This window comes from Cygnus atratus, chromosome 2, assembly GCF_013377495.2.
Source record: "Cygnus atratus isolate AKBS03 ecotype Queensland, Australia chromosome 2, CAtr_DNAZoo_HiC_assembly, whole genome shotgun sequence".
NCBI lineage: Eukaryota > Metazoa > Chordata > Aves > Anseriformes > Anatidae > Cygnus > Cygnus atratus.
In genome coordinates this window covers 101,241,943-101,255,427 of record NC_066363.1, presented here as the reverse complement: position 1 = coordinate 101,255,427, position 13,485 = coordinate 101,241,943, and the positions used below count along the sequence as shown (strand labels likewise).

Here is a 13,485-nt window from a genome sequence, read left to right as displayed (position 1 = left end):
TAGCCTTATTTTGTGTCTGTTTTCTATGGCACAGAAGTATCTCTGACACACTGTGATTGGTCAAGGAGTCCCCTGCTTTTCATCTCATCTGCCACTTTTGTCTGAATGTTGGATTAGTCTTATTCTGTTCTGTTATCTTTGTGATTACTTGGTTCCTGTTCTCTAAAACTGAAAGTATCAGGAGATGGAAAGGTTCCATTACAGCCAAAATAATACTGGAGGCAATTTATCAGTGCTCTGAGACCCAAACAGCTCACTATCACCCATTTTAGATATAAGTTGCATGTTTTGCTTGCTGTTGCGTGTGATTTAGGAAGAAAAATGACAATTTCAAAGGACAGATTTACTATTAGTCAGTTTCCATGTCGTTAAGGAATAACTGGCTCTTATAGGCAGTTACCTAAATTCTGGATGGAGCTCAGCCATGTAATTCCTTTGTGTTTTACAGCTGTTTTCTTGCAGAATAGGTGAATCCAAAAAGATGGTTAATTGTATGAATTTGTATTAACTGAGTATGAAGCTACTGTGAGGCTTAACTGTAATGCTAAGCCAAAGAAAATGAAGTGGCTGGACTGGTAGAACATACACAAAAATATACACATACACATCAAATATAAACGTACACATCAAGTTTCTGCTACCATTCTTTCATTCAAGCCACATCAAGGCAGAGTAAGTAACTCTGAGTTTGTGAGAGACTTCACAGGGTCTGTGGGTGCTGACACCTGGCCTGTCTCTCCTTTATCCTTAATGTTTCTCCATAACCGTCATGGAACTATTAGTCATGTTATGAAACAGCTCCAAACATTAAAGACCAGAAAAATAATTGGGAATCTTTGACACTTCATTTCTTTTGGAATAAGAAGCAAACAAATAAATAAACAAAAATGTGTGATAATGCAGAGGATTTAAAAGGTAGAATTTTTTTTTTTTTTTAATTGTGTTATACTTCATATACTTCAGCTTCTTCAATGGTTTCACACCTTTTTTTTCTCCAACAAACATGCATAACTATGTTCTTATTGTTAAAATCAACAGTGATAAATAGGGTTTCCTTCAAGATCAAAAGAAGCATGTAAACTAAAGTTTTTTGTTTTGTTTTGTTTTTTTAGTAGAAAGAATTTGCATACGTAGGACATTTTTTATTATTATTACCTGGCAACTCATTGTTTGGTTTAGTTTTGGTATGAGAAGCACTGTGTTCAGAGTAAACATTTTCATTGCTCTACAATTTGTATGTGCTTAATTATATGAATGCAGTCAATATTTTGAAATTTGAATGTTTAAAATTTTTGGAAGTGAGAGGAATTATTCACCTGATAATTCTTCTCATCACATTTTGTCGAATTTCATGGACTTTTGTGGTCAAGTATTCAGAGTAAAACAGATCAACATTTTCTTTCTGAGTGCGTTCTCAGTAATGCTATCATAGATCAGGCATATTCTGAAGCTTTATATCTCAAGCCACAGCTCTTAGTGCTGCCAAAGGGATGTCTGCTAACACTCATTTATTACCACTAACAAAGGCAGTATCGAAGACACCAGAGAGCTGGCTTGAATGCTACAACAGAAGAGGAACTGTGGTGGTACAAGAACCATGTTTTCAGAATGCATTCTACAAAGAAGAACTAAAACTGAGCTTTTTCTTTTTGTTGTTGTTGTTGCTGTTGTTGTCATTTTCTCCAGCCATAATAAATAAATAAATAAATAAATAAATGTAGAACTAAAAGGGATTCAGCTCGCATTTTGAGCAATCCTATTTTATGTGTTTACATATGGAGACCTAAGCTTCCATTATAATCAAACTATGACAATATTCACAGCAAAACCTGGAGACATATTCTGCTCCCCCAGAAGAAATTCCTCACATGAATAAGGCAGAGGCCATTTTATATTTTTTTCCATTTTTGGACAAGAGTGTGCTCTTAGCTCTTGTAGAAAGATTGGTCTTTCCCCTGGGACACAGGTATGTACCCCGCAGTGCCCTGTGCTAATGGGGACTGCTCCACATCTTCTTCAGGAGAGCACCCCTTGCAAACTCTGTCAGTCTCTTCTTCTGAAGAGTCTGCTTCCTAGCATCAAACCAGTTTCTCACAAGCTGGTCTGAAGTCCTGTAATGAGATCAGACAACCTTAAAACCAGCTTTCTTCTGTGGAAACAAGATTGGTTGTTAACTTTGCCATCTTTTACACACTGCTCATTTGAATGTGTTATTGAAGTGTTATTTCATATGGGTAAATGCGTTAATACCTCAGAAGGTCGTGTCTGTGGAAACATTTACTACTACCTTCTTTACTTACCAAGCATGGTGAAATTCATCACATAGGTTTTGTTTCTTCCAGTAGCCATGCAGCGGTATGTTGCAAAGTCAGAGGCTGAAACATTTTTAATGACAATCATGGAGCTTGCTTGATCAGAGCAATCCACCAGTGCACGCTTTTTAAAATCTGCACCAAAGCGTTGCCCTCCTAATGAATTACACTGGACAATGGTATCTATGCAATCTGCTTTAATCCTTTCCCACATCACTTGCTGAACTGAATCTCTTCTGTTATAAGGGCAAATAAAAGTGACATTTCCTCCTGGCTTGGTAAACACGGGATTATTTTGTTTCTCAGATATTTCAAAAGAATCAGCTGAAAAACATTTAAAAAAAAAAAGAGAGAGAGAAAGAAAAACTGCAATTAATTAATAAATGGAATTTCTGTATCAACATTTCCTGCATGGCAAAAATATTAATGAAATTGACTTACAGCAGAAAGATAATCATTTGAAATACTGAAAAATAACATTTATACCTCTTTATGAGTTTATTTTTGTGCTTACCTAAACCTAACAGTGTGTGTAGAATTGTGAGGCTTTACTGACATTGCAAGAAGCCTATTTTTACAATTTCTACAAATTTTGAATATATTAATGTTTTATTAACAGTTTCAGCAAATATTCTACAGCATAAATTATGAGGCCAGTCTAATAAAATTTCTGATAGTCTTGTTCTGCTTTCACATTGATTATGAAATGAAAATAGTTTGATGTGACCCTCAGAACATGTATCAGTAATGTTACAGGACATTCCAGCCTATGAACTCTAATTCTCAAATTTTACCACTTTAATAAAAATATTCTTAACAACTCATAGACTATGGAAAAACATGTGTAATAAAAAGGCTATAGTAATAAAGGAGACTTACAGATAAATTCAAGACTTCACTCACAGATATATTGATATCTCAAATAATTTTGATTGAAATTTCTCTGCTTTGAGTTACTGCTTTAAGTAATAGCATTCACCATTTTAAAATCAAGTAAATAACAAAAAATATCTTCAATAGAAAGCTTGTCAGTGTTTCTAATACTCAAAGCATTAAATAGCCGATTGGTTTCTAAAGGCATCCTCGTAATACATATATTTCATAAGTTAGGACTAGCACCGTCATCTTTTTGAAGACTTCGCTGGTGAAAAAGATTAATAATCTGACTGCTATTCCTACGCTGTAAAAGCAGTCTTTCAAGCTGTTCAATAAGGTTCTATTTTCATTATCTGTCGTTATAGCAAAAAATATCACTAGTAGGTACTTCTCATGTGTTTTCCTCTATGTAAGGTAACAAATGCAAGCAGCAAAGGAAAATTTAGGAAATTGCATTTAAAAAAAAAAAGAATGACATTCACTAAATGCACCAAAAACGTTTTTTTTTTTTTTTTTTAAAAAAAGTGTTAAAGTGAAGCTATAGCCAGATGTGGATAGGATGGTTGCAGTAGCAGTCTGGATAGAACATAATAGTGTAGGACTGAGCTAGATTTAGATCCTGCTTGTTATGTTTATTGAAAATCTAAAAGAAAAAAAATGCATGTAAAACATATTGCTTTGAATGCTGGTAGTGCTAGAGCTGTCAAAATCATAGGTACCAGAGAAATCATTGATACAGGGTGACCTAGCTCACACCCTAAGTTAGGTGCAAATAGTAACAGGATTTCATGTGAGCAAGTATACTGTCTTTAATACCCTCACTTAAGAATAAGTGATTCTGTTCATATTGACAGGATGGAAGCTTCACTGTGGCAGTCTGTGACTTCTGACAATTGTCCAGCCTGCATTTTCCACTACAATCATAAAAATTTCTTCTGTCTTTTAATTTATTAGTCAACTCTTTGTGTTATATTTGCCTAAAAATATATCCCAGTTTCCTAATAATATGTAATACTGCAATATATTTTTTTCTGCAACCTATAAATTACAAATCTAAGGTTGCCTTGCAACTTCAGTGAAGAATTTCCAGGATACAAATCTTAATATTTTTTATAATTTGCTGGGTTTACATATAATAAGTAATATGTTAATAGGGACAACTATGTAGGAACAGTAAAATTAAATTAGAAATATTTTTGAGATTCTCAGCCACTATTCGTTCTGTCATTATTTTCACAGACATTCTGACAGATTTTTTTTATTTTTATTTTTTGCTTTACATGTGTAATTTACTTGACAGTATGAAGCAAAATTCAGGCATTTGCACTCCTGATGAAAGATGTAAATCACTTTCATCCTTACAGTATCATACTGTGCACAACTTAAATTGTTATGCAACACACAAGCAGTGGGGAATAAGGCCTGCATATTTCTAATTAAATTTTCCAAGTACACTGAAGTGTTTCAGGCTTTTGTTTTAAGCAATTGTCCCATTTTTATTTTGACACCTACATAAGAACTGTTCTTTCATCCTCCTTCTCCTCTGTTTAACCACTTGCTTTATTTAGCATCTTTCTGAACACAGTTTCTTTGCTTTCAGCCTGGTATGCGTAGGATGAGCACCTCCAGCTCTGAGAAATACTTCTATGGAAGAAAGAAAAAGGCACACCCACATAGCTTCACCCCCGCACACACACATCTCAAGGTGACACACCATGTCAACATTTCAGAAATGCTAAAAAAAATATAACATTGCTTCCGATAAAAATAGACTTCCCCGGCTCTCTGCTCATTCTGGCCACAGCTGCTGCTGCCCGCTCTGCCCCCTGCCATGGCCACATCATCTCTCCTCCTGGAGAGAAAGGAGTAGGAGGTGACAGTACTTAAGGCAGGCACATTTGCCTCTGCTTAGTAAAGAAATGCTCTGCGTTTGGTACCATCCTCACATCTCTTGGCATACTGTTATCACATCATATTTTGCAACTACACATATTTCCATCTGGTTCAGGGCCATTAGACATACAAAGAGAAAAAAAAATAAGCTTTTATATTTTTAAAAGCATAATATTTCAATATATTTCTTGGAAAGTAAATCTCAGATATATAGAGGTATAAATGAGTGCAAACCAGCTTCCTAGGATTTAAAGGATCAAGAAACTGAAAAGAAATTCTGCAACAGAGAAATTGATTTAAGTTCAGGATTCCATTTTGAAGGGAAAATAAAATAATTCTGTTTTTTTTTTTTCCTTATGGCAGGGAACTAAAAATCAAAATAAATGTTACGTAAAAGCCTGGTCTTTGTTCTTTTGGCTAGAATTTTTTTTAATTTTATTTATTTAATTTTTATTTAATTTTATTTAAAATATAATAAATAAATAAATAAATAAATTATATAATTAATAAATAAATAAATATAATAAATAAATAAATAAATTTAAATATAATAAATAAATATTTTATTTAATTTTTATTTAATTTTTATTTTTTAATTTATTTATTTAATTTTTAATTTTAATTACTTAAATATTTAGACTTATTTTCAGCTAGATTATTCATTTTTAAAGTCAGTATATGTGACATTTTAATTACCATTCATTGTGAGTTTCACCAGTTCCAGATTTTAAATCTGACGCAAGGTTCCAGAGTTTCACTCTGGACTACAGAAATATTTTGTAAATTTTTTCTGATTTAAACCCATATTTTAAAAAATAAAAATAAATAAAAAATAAAAAAATCTCACTTCAGCATTTGTACTGCAACATCAGAAAGTCAAAATCCAGCTGAGTAAAATAAAATGTACTGCAGGACTTAGGCATTTTTCTGGCTTTGCATGTTTTTGCCTTTCTGTGGTTAAGCACCACCAGTGGAGGTGCTATACGGAGTTACACTAGCTGCTGCAGGCCAGTGGGCCAGTGTACACAGTGACGAGAAATCAACATGGTGATTTACAGCACACCTTCAACCATCCCAGCACATGGATATTTTCTATGTGCTCCGAGGTACCTCAAAGTCAGGACAAGCTCATACCACTCAGACTGATGATAACAGAACTATCTTCAGAGTAAGCTACCCTTAGGAAGGAATATTATCCATCAGAAATAACAAATGACCTTAACAGATTTTTCAAAACAGCAAAGCTAACTTAGCTCTATGGCAGAGAGAGATTCCCAGGTTTGCTGAAGGTTGGTTTATGTACTAGAACAGTTGTCTTCCTCTGCTAAGAGGAAGTGACAAAATAAATTGCAGATGAAAAAGAGTCTCAAAATTTTCTGAAGATGAACTTTCTCCAGGGCTTTCTAGCACCAAGAAAATCAACTTTCAGATTAGAATATATCTCAAGAGTGACCCTTTCACCCTTTCAGAATAGGCTAGATTTGGAATTGCATTTAGCTCCCAAACCAACATCTTGCGTGCACATACCATGCAATTTTGTTGAGTCTTTAAAAAATGCTTTTGTCTGTTTTTGGATGAAGCAGGGAAATGTGGATACATAGCTATTATATAAGTTGGGCCAATAAATATCTTAATTTCTTATGAGCTACTGGCACCAGTTCTACAATCAGACTCAAAAAACAGCACTAGTAACATGTTTGAAAAGAATTTTTCCAACAGCGAGTTATTCAGGTTGCAGAAGTTAAGAGGAAGGTATTTATAGCCCTATACTTTTAAGACATACTGTTGTGGTTTAGCCCGGCTGGCAGCCAAACACCACACAGCCGTTCGCTCACCCTCCCCCCTCCCTCTCCGGGATGGGGGAGAGAAACGGGAAAGTGAAGCCTGTGAGTTGAGATAAAGACAGTTTATTAAGACAGGGAAAAGAATAACAACAATAATAATAATAATAATAATAATAGTAATAATGTGTACGAAATAAGTGATGCACAATGCAATTGCTCACCACCCGCTGACCGATGCCCAGCCTATCCCCGAGCAGCCGGCCCCCCCTCCACCCCGGCTAGCCACCCCTATATATTGTTCAGCATGACGTCAGATGGTATGGAATACCCCTTTGGCCAGTTTGGTCCTGGGTCTGTCCCCTCCCAGCTCCTGCTGCATCCCTAGCCTGCTCGCTAGCAGGACAGAGCGAGAAGCTGAAAAGTCCTTGGCTTGGTGTAAGCACTGCTCTACAACAATTAAAACATCAGCCTGTTATCAGCGCTCTTCTCATTCTAATCCAAAACATAGCACCCTGCCAGCTACTAGGAGGAAAATTAACTCTGTCCTACCTGAAACCAGGACACATACCTTTAAGTTGTTATATTGTGACAATTTGGTGAATCTGTCTGTACCAATTATTAATTCTGCATGAAGTTATAAACAGCGCATGATTTTAATTCATCTGCCAATTCCAGTTTGTTTGCATATATTGCACCACCATTTGTTGTTATTTTACTCTTTTAAACTGAACTTTAGCTACCTGCAATGCAAAGAAAGGAAGAAGCCAAAGAGAAGGAGAGAGAGAGAGTACAGTAGGTACAAACATTTCTGAGCAAGAAAAAATTTGATTGTTGGGAAATAAATCATATGAAAAGAATATAAAATGCATTATTGTAGGACTTGACTGCAGGAGGTCTTGAAGCTATAAGAGGTCAGAATTTCAGATTTTTGTCTTCTCCAGGAATTTCATCAGTTCAGAATTAAGGGAATTTGCCCACAATAGCAGTTCAATGACTGTCTAGAAATGGCATAGGATACTGTGCTCAGCCTTCACTTATTGTTAATGATCCATATTTTCTCACTGTGGATGAATAGAATTGGGGATTAGTAGCTGGGAAGATGAAGTATTCTTAGCTTATAGAGGCAGGGGAATACTTGAAAAAAAAAAACTTCTAGATTCAATTTCAGGTTGGTTTTCCTTTCCTAATTGCATCCCTGTGTGCTTGGACAATTTTCTAAGGTTCCTGCCATGTTACCTGCCACTGCTTCCGTTTCTTCTATGCTCTTTTCTTATGCTTCAGTTTAGTTGGGATCTTCTTGTTAACCCATGCAGGCCATCTGGCATTTTTGCTCAATTCCTGCTTGTCTGGATGGAATGTTAGAAGAAGCTATACTTAAAAATCAGCAAGATCTCCCCCAGCCCTCTTTTCTCCATCACCCATTGGATTCTTCTAAGCAGATCTCTGAATAGACCAAAGTCTGGTCTTCTGAAGCCCAGAGTTGTGATCCTGCGTTTTTACTTTAACACTTTTAAATGGGATCATGAACTCCACCACCACATGGTCACTGCAGAAAATGTTGCCCTTGATCATCATGACCACAAGTTCATCTTTTTCTGTAAGTCTGAGGTTCAGCAGACTGCCTCCTCTCACCAGCTACTTAATCACCTGTGGGAGGAATTTATCATTAATGTATTCCAGGAACCTCCAGAAATGTTTGTGCTCTTCTGTGTTGCCCCTCCATAGATACCAGGCAGTTTAATACTCCCATGAGGACCAGAAAATGGCAGGATGCAGTTTGAAGGAGGCCTCATCTACTTATTCCTCATAAGGATGTTGGTAGCAGACACCCATTACAGCATCACCCATGCTGGTCTGCCTACTAATCTTGGCCCATTATCTCTCAGATGGCTTGTCATCCACCCTAGACAGAACTTCCTGCATTCCCCATGCTTTCTCACATAAAGGGCAACACCCTCAAACAGAGTGTTAGACTAACCTGGCCTGTACTTCCTAAAGGGCCCATATCCATCCATCGCAGCACTTGAGTCATGTGAGCCATCCCACCACTTCTCTGTGATCCCAATGAAATCTTAGTCCTACAACTGCACACATAGTTCAGATTCCTTGTTTGTTCCCCCTGCTATGTGCACTGGTATACGAACATTTCATACAGTCATTCTGATTTACAGAAAAGTGTGAGTTTCCCCCCAGTGCTGCCCCTCAGCATTTCCTTATTTGTGTGCACACATTTAGGGTAGTCATCCTTCTGCCTTGTCAACCCAGTCCAACGCCTTGCTCATTTGTGGGTTGTCATCTCTCTTTTCTGTCATTCCTGTTAAAGATCCCCTCATCAGTTTGGGGCTGAACAGCCTGTTGGCAAAGATGTTTTTTCCCCACTTGCTCAGTTGGATCCTGTCTCTTCCTAACAGCCCTTGATCCTCAAAAAGGGTCCATGGTGATAAAAGCCAACACCCTGTTGTCAACATCAGGTCCACAGAAAACCTATGCATCAGGTCCTATGCATCAGGTCCACAGAAAACCCTCCCTCCCTCTCAGGGCTTTTCCCTTCATCTGCAGGATCAAGACACCACCTAAGCCATGCATGTCCTTGACCACCACATCCAGCACCATGTAGTCATGCCTGGTCTCTTCTTGCCATGTTGTTGGTGCCTGTGTGGAAGAGCAGCTGGAGGTAGGAGTCTGATGACAGAGAAAGCCTTGGCAATTTCTCTGCAACAACTGAGTCAAGATCTAGCAAACAGTAAACCTCCCCAGACAGCAAGTTTTGTCAGCAGGTGAACAGATAAGAAGTGAGACTCATCCCCGAAGTATCATACAGCAGCAGGTCAGTTAATAACTATAGTATCCAGCCAACATGCAATATATGTTCATTAAAACAATGCTCACAGGAAATGGATAAAACAACTCTTCAAAAGTATCTTATTTTGTTAACAGCACACCACTCCTCATAGGTAATGGATGTTATCATTTTTCTTAAGATTGTACATTCCGATAAAAACATAGTAAGTAAGAGTACTACTACTAGTTTTAAAAAACAACCAGACATTCAAAATGGTAAGGAGAAAGAGGGGAGAGGAGAGGAGAGGAGAGGAGAGGAGAGGAGAGGAGAGGAGAGGAGAGGAGAGGAGAGGAGAGGAGAGGAGAGGAGAGGATATTATAATAATAATAATAATAATAATAATAATAATAATAATAATAATAAACAGTCCTGAGTAAAAGGGTCTGGATGTTATAATTGATTGCTAGCTTGATAGAATCAAAATCAGTTTCCAAAAGCTTATTTTTATCATCTATATAAACCATGCACATATGTAAGACAGAGAAGAAATTATTCTGCTTCATTTAGCAATGTTAAGGCCTTAGATGGAACATTCTAGCTATCTTATTTTAATAAGGTAATATACAAATTGGAGACAATTCTATTCAGCACCAGAGTGGTGAAATTAAGAATCATGATCTAAGTATAACACTTAACTGTTTGTTTAGTACAAAGAGATGACTGAATTCTGACAATAAGAGAGCCTTCCTTTTAGTTTTCAAAGGGAAGGACTACAATGAATGAGCTCAATATTAAACAAGAGATATCTAGGTTAGATGTAATGGGGAAAAAAAAAATCTCACTGCAAGACTGGTTAAGCACTAGAATGACTATGCAAGAATATTATGCATAAATTTCCAGTATGGGAATTGGTTAGAGATTATTCAGATATTCTTCCTCAGAATACAGAGATGGATGAGATGAATGTGCAATGTCTCTTCCAGCCTGAATTTTCCACTGTTCTGTAATTCCTTTCGATCAAAGCTTTTCCTTTGGAAGGGAAGCTTTTCCTTCTACTCTACTCCAAAGAAGTGTTTTTGTGTGTGTGTGTGTGTTTGTTGTTGTTGTTGTTGTTTTGGTTTGTTTTTGTTTGTTTGTTTGTTTGTTTGTTTTTCCTAGCCTTTTTTACTGAAGGGGCATCCAGCCCTTAGTTCTTCACAGAAGATAAAAACAAAGAAAAGCAGTATTTAACAGGTCAATAACCACAGCAGAGGTGTGGAAAACGCAGCTTCCCTTGGCTCTATCCTCTTTCTTTTTAATTAAGTGCTGACAATGTGGTTGACACTGTGTAAAATACAGACAGTTCTTGGTCTGGGGATCTCAGAGTCTAAGAGCTGAGGAATGAAGATCCCTCAGGATTAGTTCTTGTTTCCATGTGCTTTAAAGGGATGATCATTTTTCACTGTAGACCTATGAATCACAATCTAAATTGAGACAGAGATAAATAGAAAGCAAGCTATTTCAGGTGAATAGGGACTTGAAAAAAAAAAATCTGTATAACGTACTGCTTTTGGCAGGCAGAAGAACATTAATATAGAAGTAAGTGCTGAGTGGCATGGATATCACCACGCTAGCTAAGAATAGAAAAGCTGTCTCTGCTGTCACAGAAGAGGTTGATCACTATATTTAAAGTATGGGAGTACTTCATGGTACATCTGGCATTTAAATACTCTATTAATGAACTTCCATTCTTATTCAAAGTTACTAGCAAAACACATCCCCTGAGCAAATGGTCCATTGTCAGTAACTAACTGAAACAAAAATTTACTCATAAATTTAAGAAAAAAAATAATTTCAAACAGTTTAACAATTATGCAACTATGCATAATTAACATTACAAGATGTAAAAGTTACTGTGAATATCAAAAGAATATTTCCCATTAAAGAATAGCATGACTTTTTAAGTCAAACTAGTAATATTTTATCAACTAACTGAAATAAAGCTAATGAGAAAACAAACTTAAGATTCAAAATATTCAGAAATTCTTGTTCAGATTCAACAGATTTGAAAGGAAAATAAACACAGAACAAAAACATTCCAGGTAATTTTAAGTATATCCACTCTTTTTGTAAATTAACATACAACATTGGTCTGACAGTTGTATGGTAGCTTTCATTTTATATATCAATTTTCATTTTATATATCACTTTTTTTCTCATGAAGACTTTTGACTTTCTGTCTAGATGTGTAGCATAGACGTAGTGCATACGAGTGGAAAAATATCAGATTGTCATAGATAGATCAGGGTAGAGGCCCTACAGAGAGCTATTGATAGATTTAGATCTGGGCATTCACCAACCATATGAAATGTAATAAGTGCTGTATCCTGCACCTGGGGTGATGTAGTCCTGGGTGTTCATATAGGTTGGGGAAAAAGTGGCCGGAGTGCAGCCCTGTAGAGGAGGATATAGGGATTTTGGTTGACTCAGTATGATTCAACAATGTCTTCTGGCAGCCAAAGGGCCAACTGTATCCTGGGGTACATTAACTACAGTATAGCTAACCAGTTGAAAGAAGTGATTGTCCTGCCCTACTGTGCGCTGGTACAGCCTCACCTTGAATACTATGTGCAGTTTTGGGCACCAAAATAGAAGTATGTAAAACTATTAAAATTTGTCCAAAGGAAGGCAACAGAGATGGTGAAGGGTCTAGAGAGCATGGCTTATGAGAAGCAGCTGAGGTCACTTGGTTTGTTCAGCTTGGAAAAGAGTGACAAGCTGACATGACAAGCTCTGGTGACAAGAGATAGGACACTAGGGAGTAGTACGAAGCTGCGTCAGGTGAAGTTTAGATTGGGTGTTAGGAAAAGGTTCTTCACTGAGAGTGTGGCTGGGCAATAAAACAGGTTCTTCAGGAAAATGGTCATGATATCAAGCCTGTCAGTGTTCAAGAAACATTTCAACAATGCTCTCAGACACATGGTTTAATTTTCGGGTGCTCCTGTGTGGAGCCAGGAGTTTAACTCAAAGAACCTTTTGGGTCTCTTCCAACTCAGTATATTCTATGATCTCTGATTCTGTTAACTTTAAAATGCACAATATAAATAATAAATAATGGTTATACAATAAATGGAAACTTAAATACCCTCAGTCCAGGGATTGTTACATTTTGATGCAATGGTACCTAGAGGACGAAGTACTAACAAGGCCATGTGGCTTTGAAGGATGTATAAATCACACAAAGCTAGGTGTACTTATTAATATTTCTCAAGGCAGAATGAATCAGAGGATAGTTTGTAGTTGTGTAAGTGTAATCAGTACAGGGTTTTGGTAATGTGGAAAGTATTGCACTGAGCTGCATCCAAAAAAAAATAAAAATAATAATAAAAAAAAAACTCATACTTTCATAATTGTAATACAGAAAAGGGCAAGATTAACATCATTGGCAATGATGGTCCAAAACTATAACCAAGTAGTAATGGCATATTATGGGTCTTCAACAAACATCACAGATTTTGGAGTGCAGTAGGAAAAAAGTTTTAAGTAGCAAGCCTATATTTAACCCAACAGGTTCAACGAAGTATTGTACCTGGACGATGTTTAAATGTAAATTATTGCTAATTTATTTGTCTAGGTTGGGAACAAGACACGAATACACTTCAGCTTTTTAGAATTCTTAAGATCTTGATGTGGAGATACTAAGGAAATAACGTGTTTGAACCAAACAATTATCTATTGATCTTGTCTTAACATTTCCTGTTTATATATCTTCATGATAATGCTCCATGGGGACAATAGCTGAAAAAGAACAGACATAACGAAGAACTTAAAGGCGGATATGCAAGACAGGATGATAGGA

General features: G+C 36.5%; 1 protein-coding gene across 1 annotated transcript in view; it reads right to left on the bottom strand.

The window, feature by feature from the left end:
- CD226 (CD226 molecule) overlaps positions 1-13,485 on the bottom strand; it is a 50,267-nt gene that overhangs the window by 14,902 nt on the left and 21,880 nt on the right. The window contains exon 4 of the mRNA XM_035550604.2: positions 2,301-2,636. Coding sequence (XP_035406497.2) covers positions 2,301-2,636 — 336 coding nt within the window. The remainder of the gene's footprint in view (positions 1-2,300; positions 2,637-13,485) is intronic.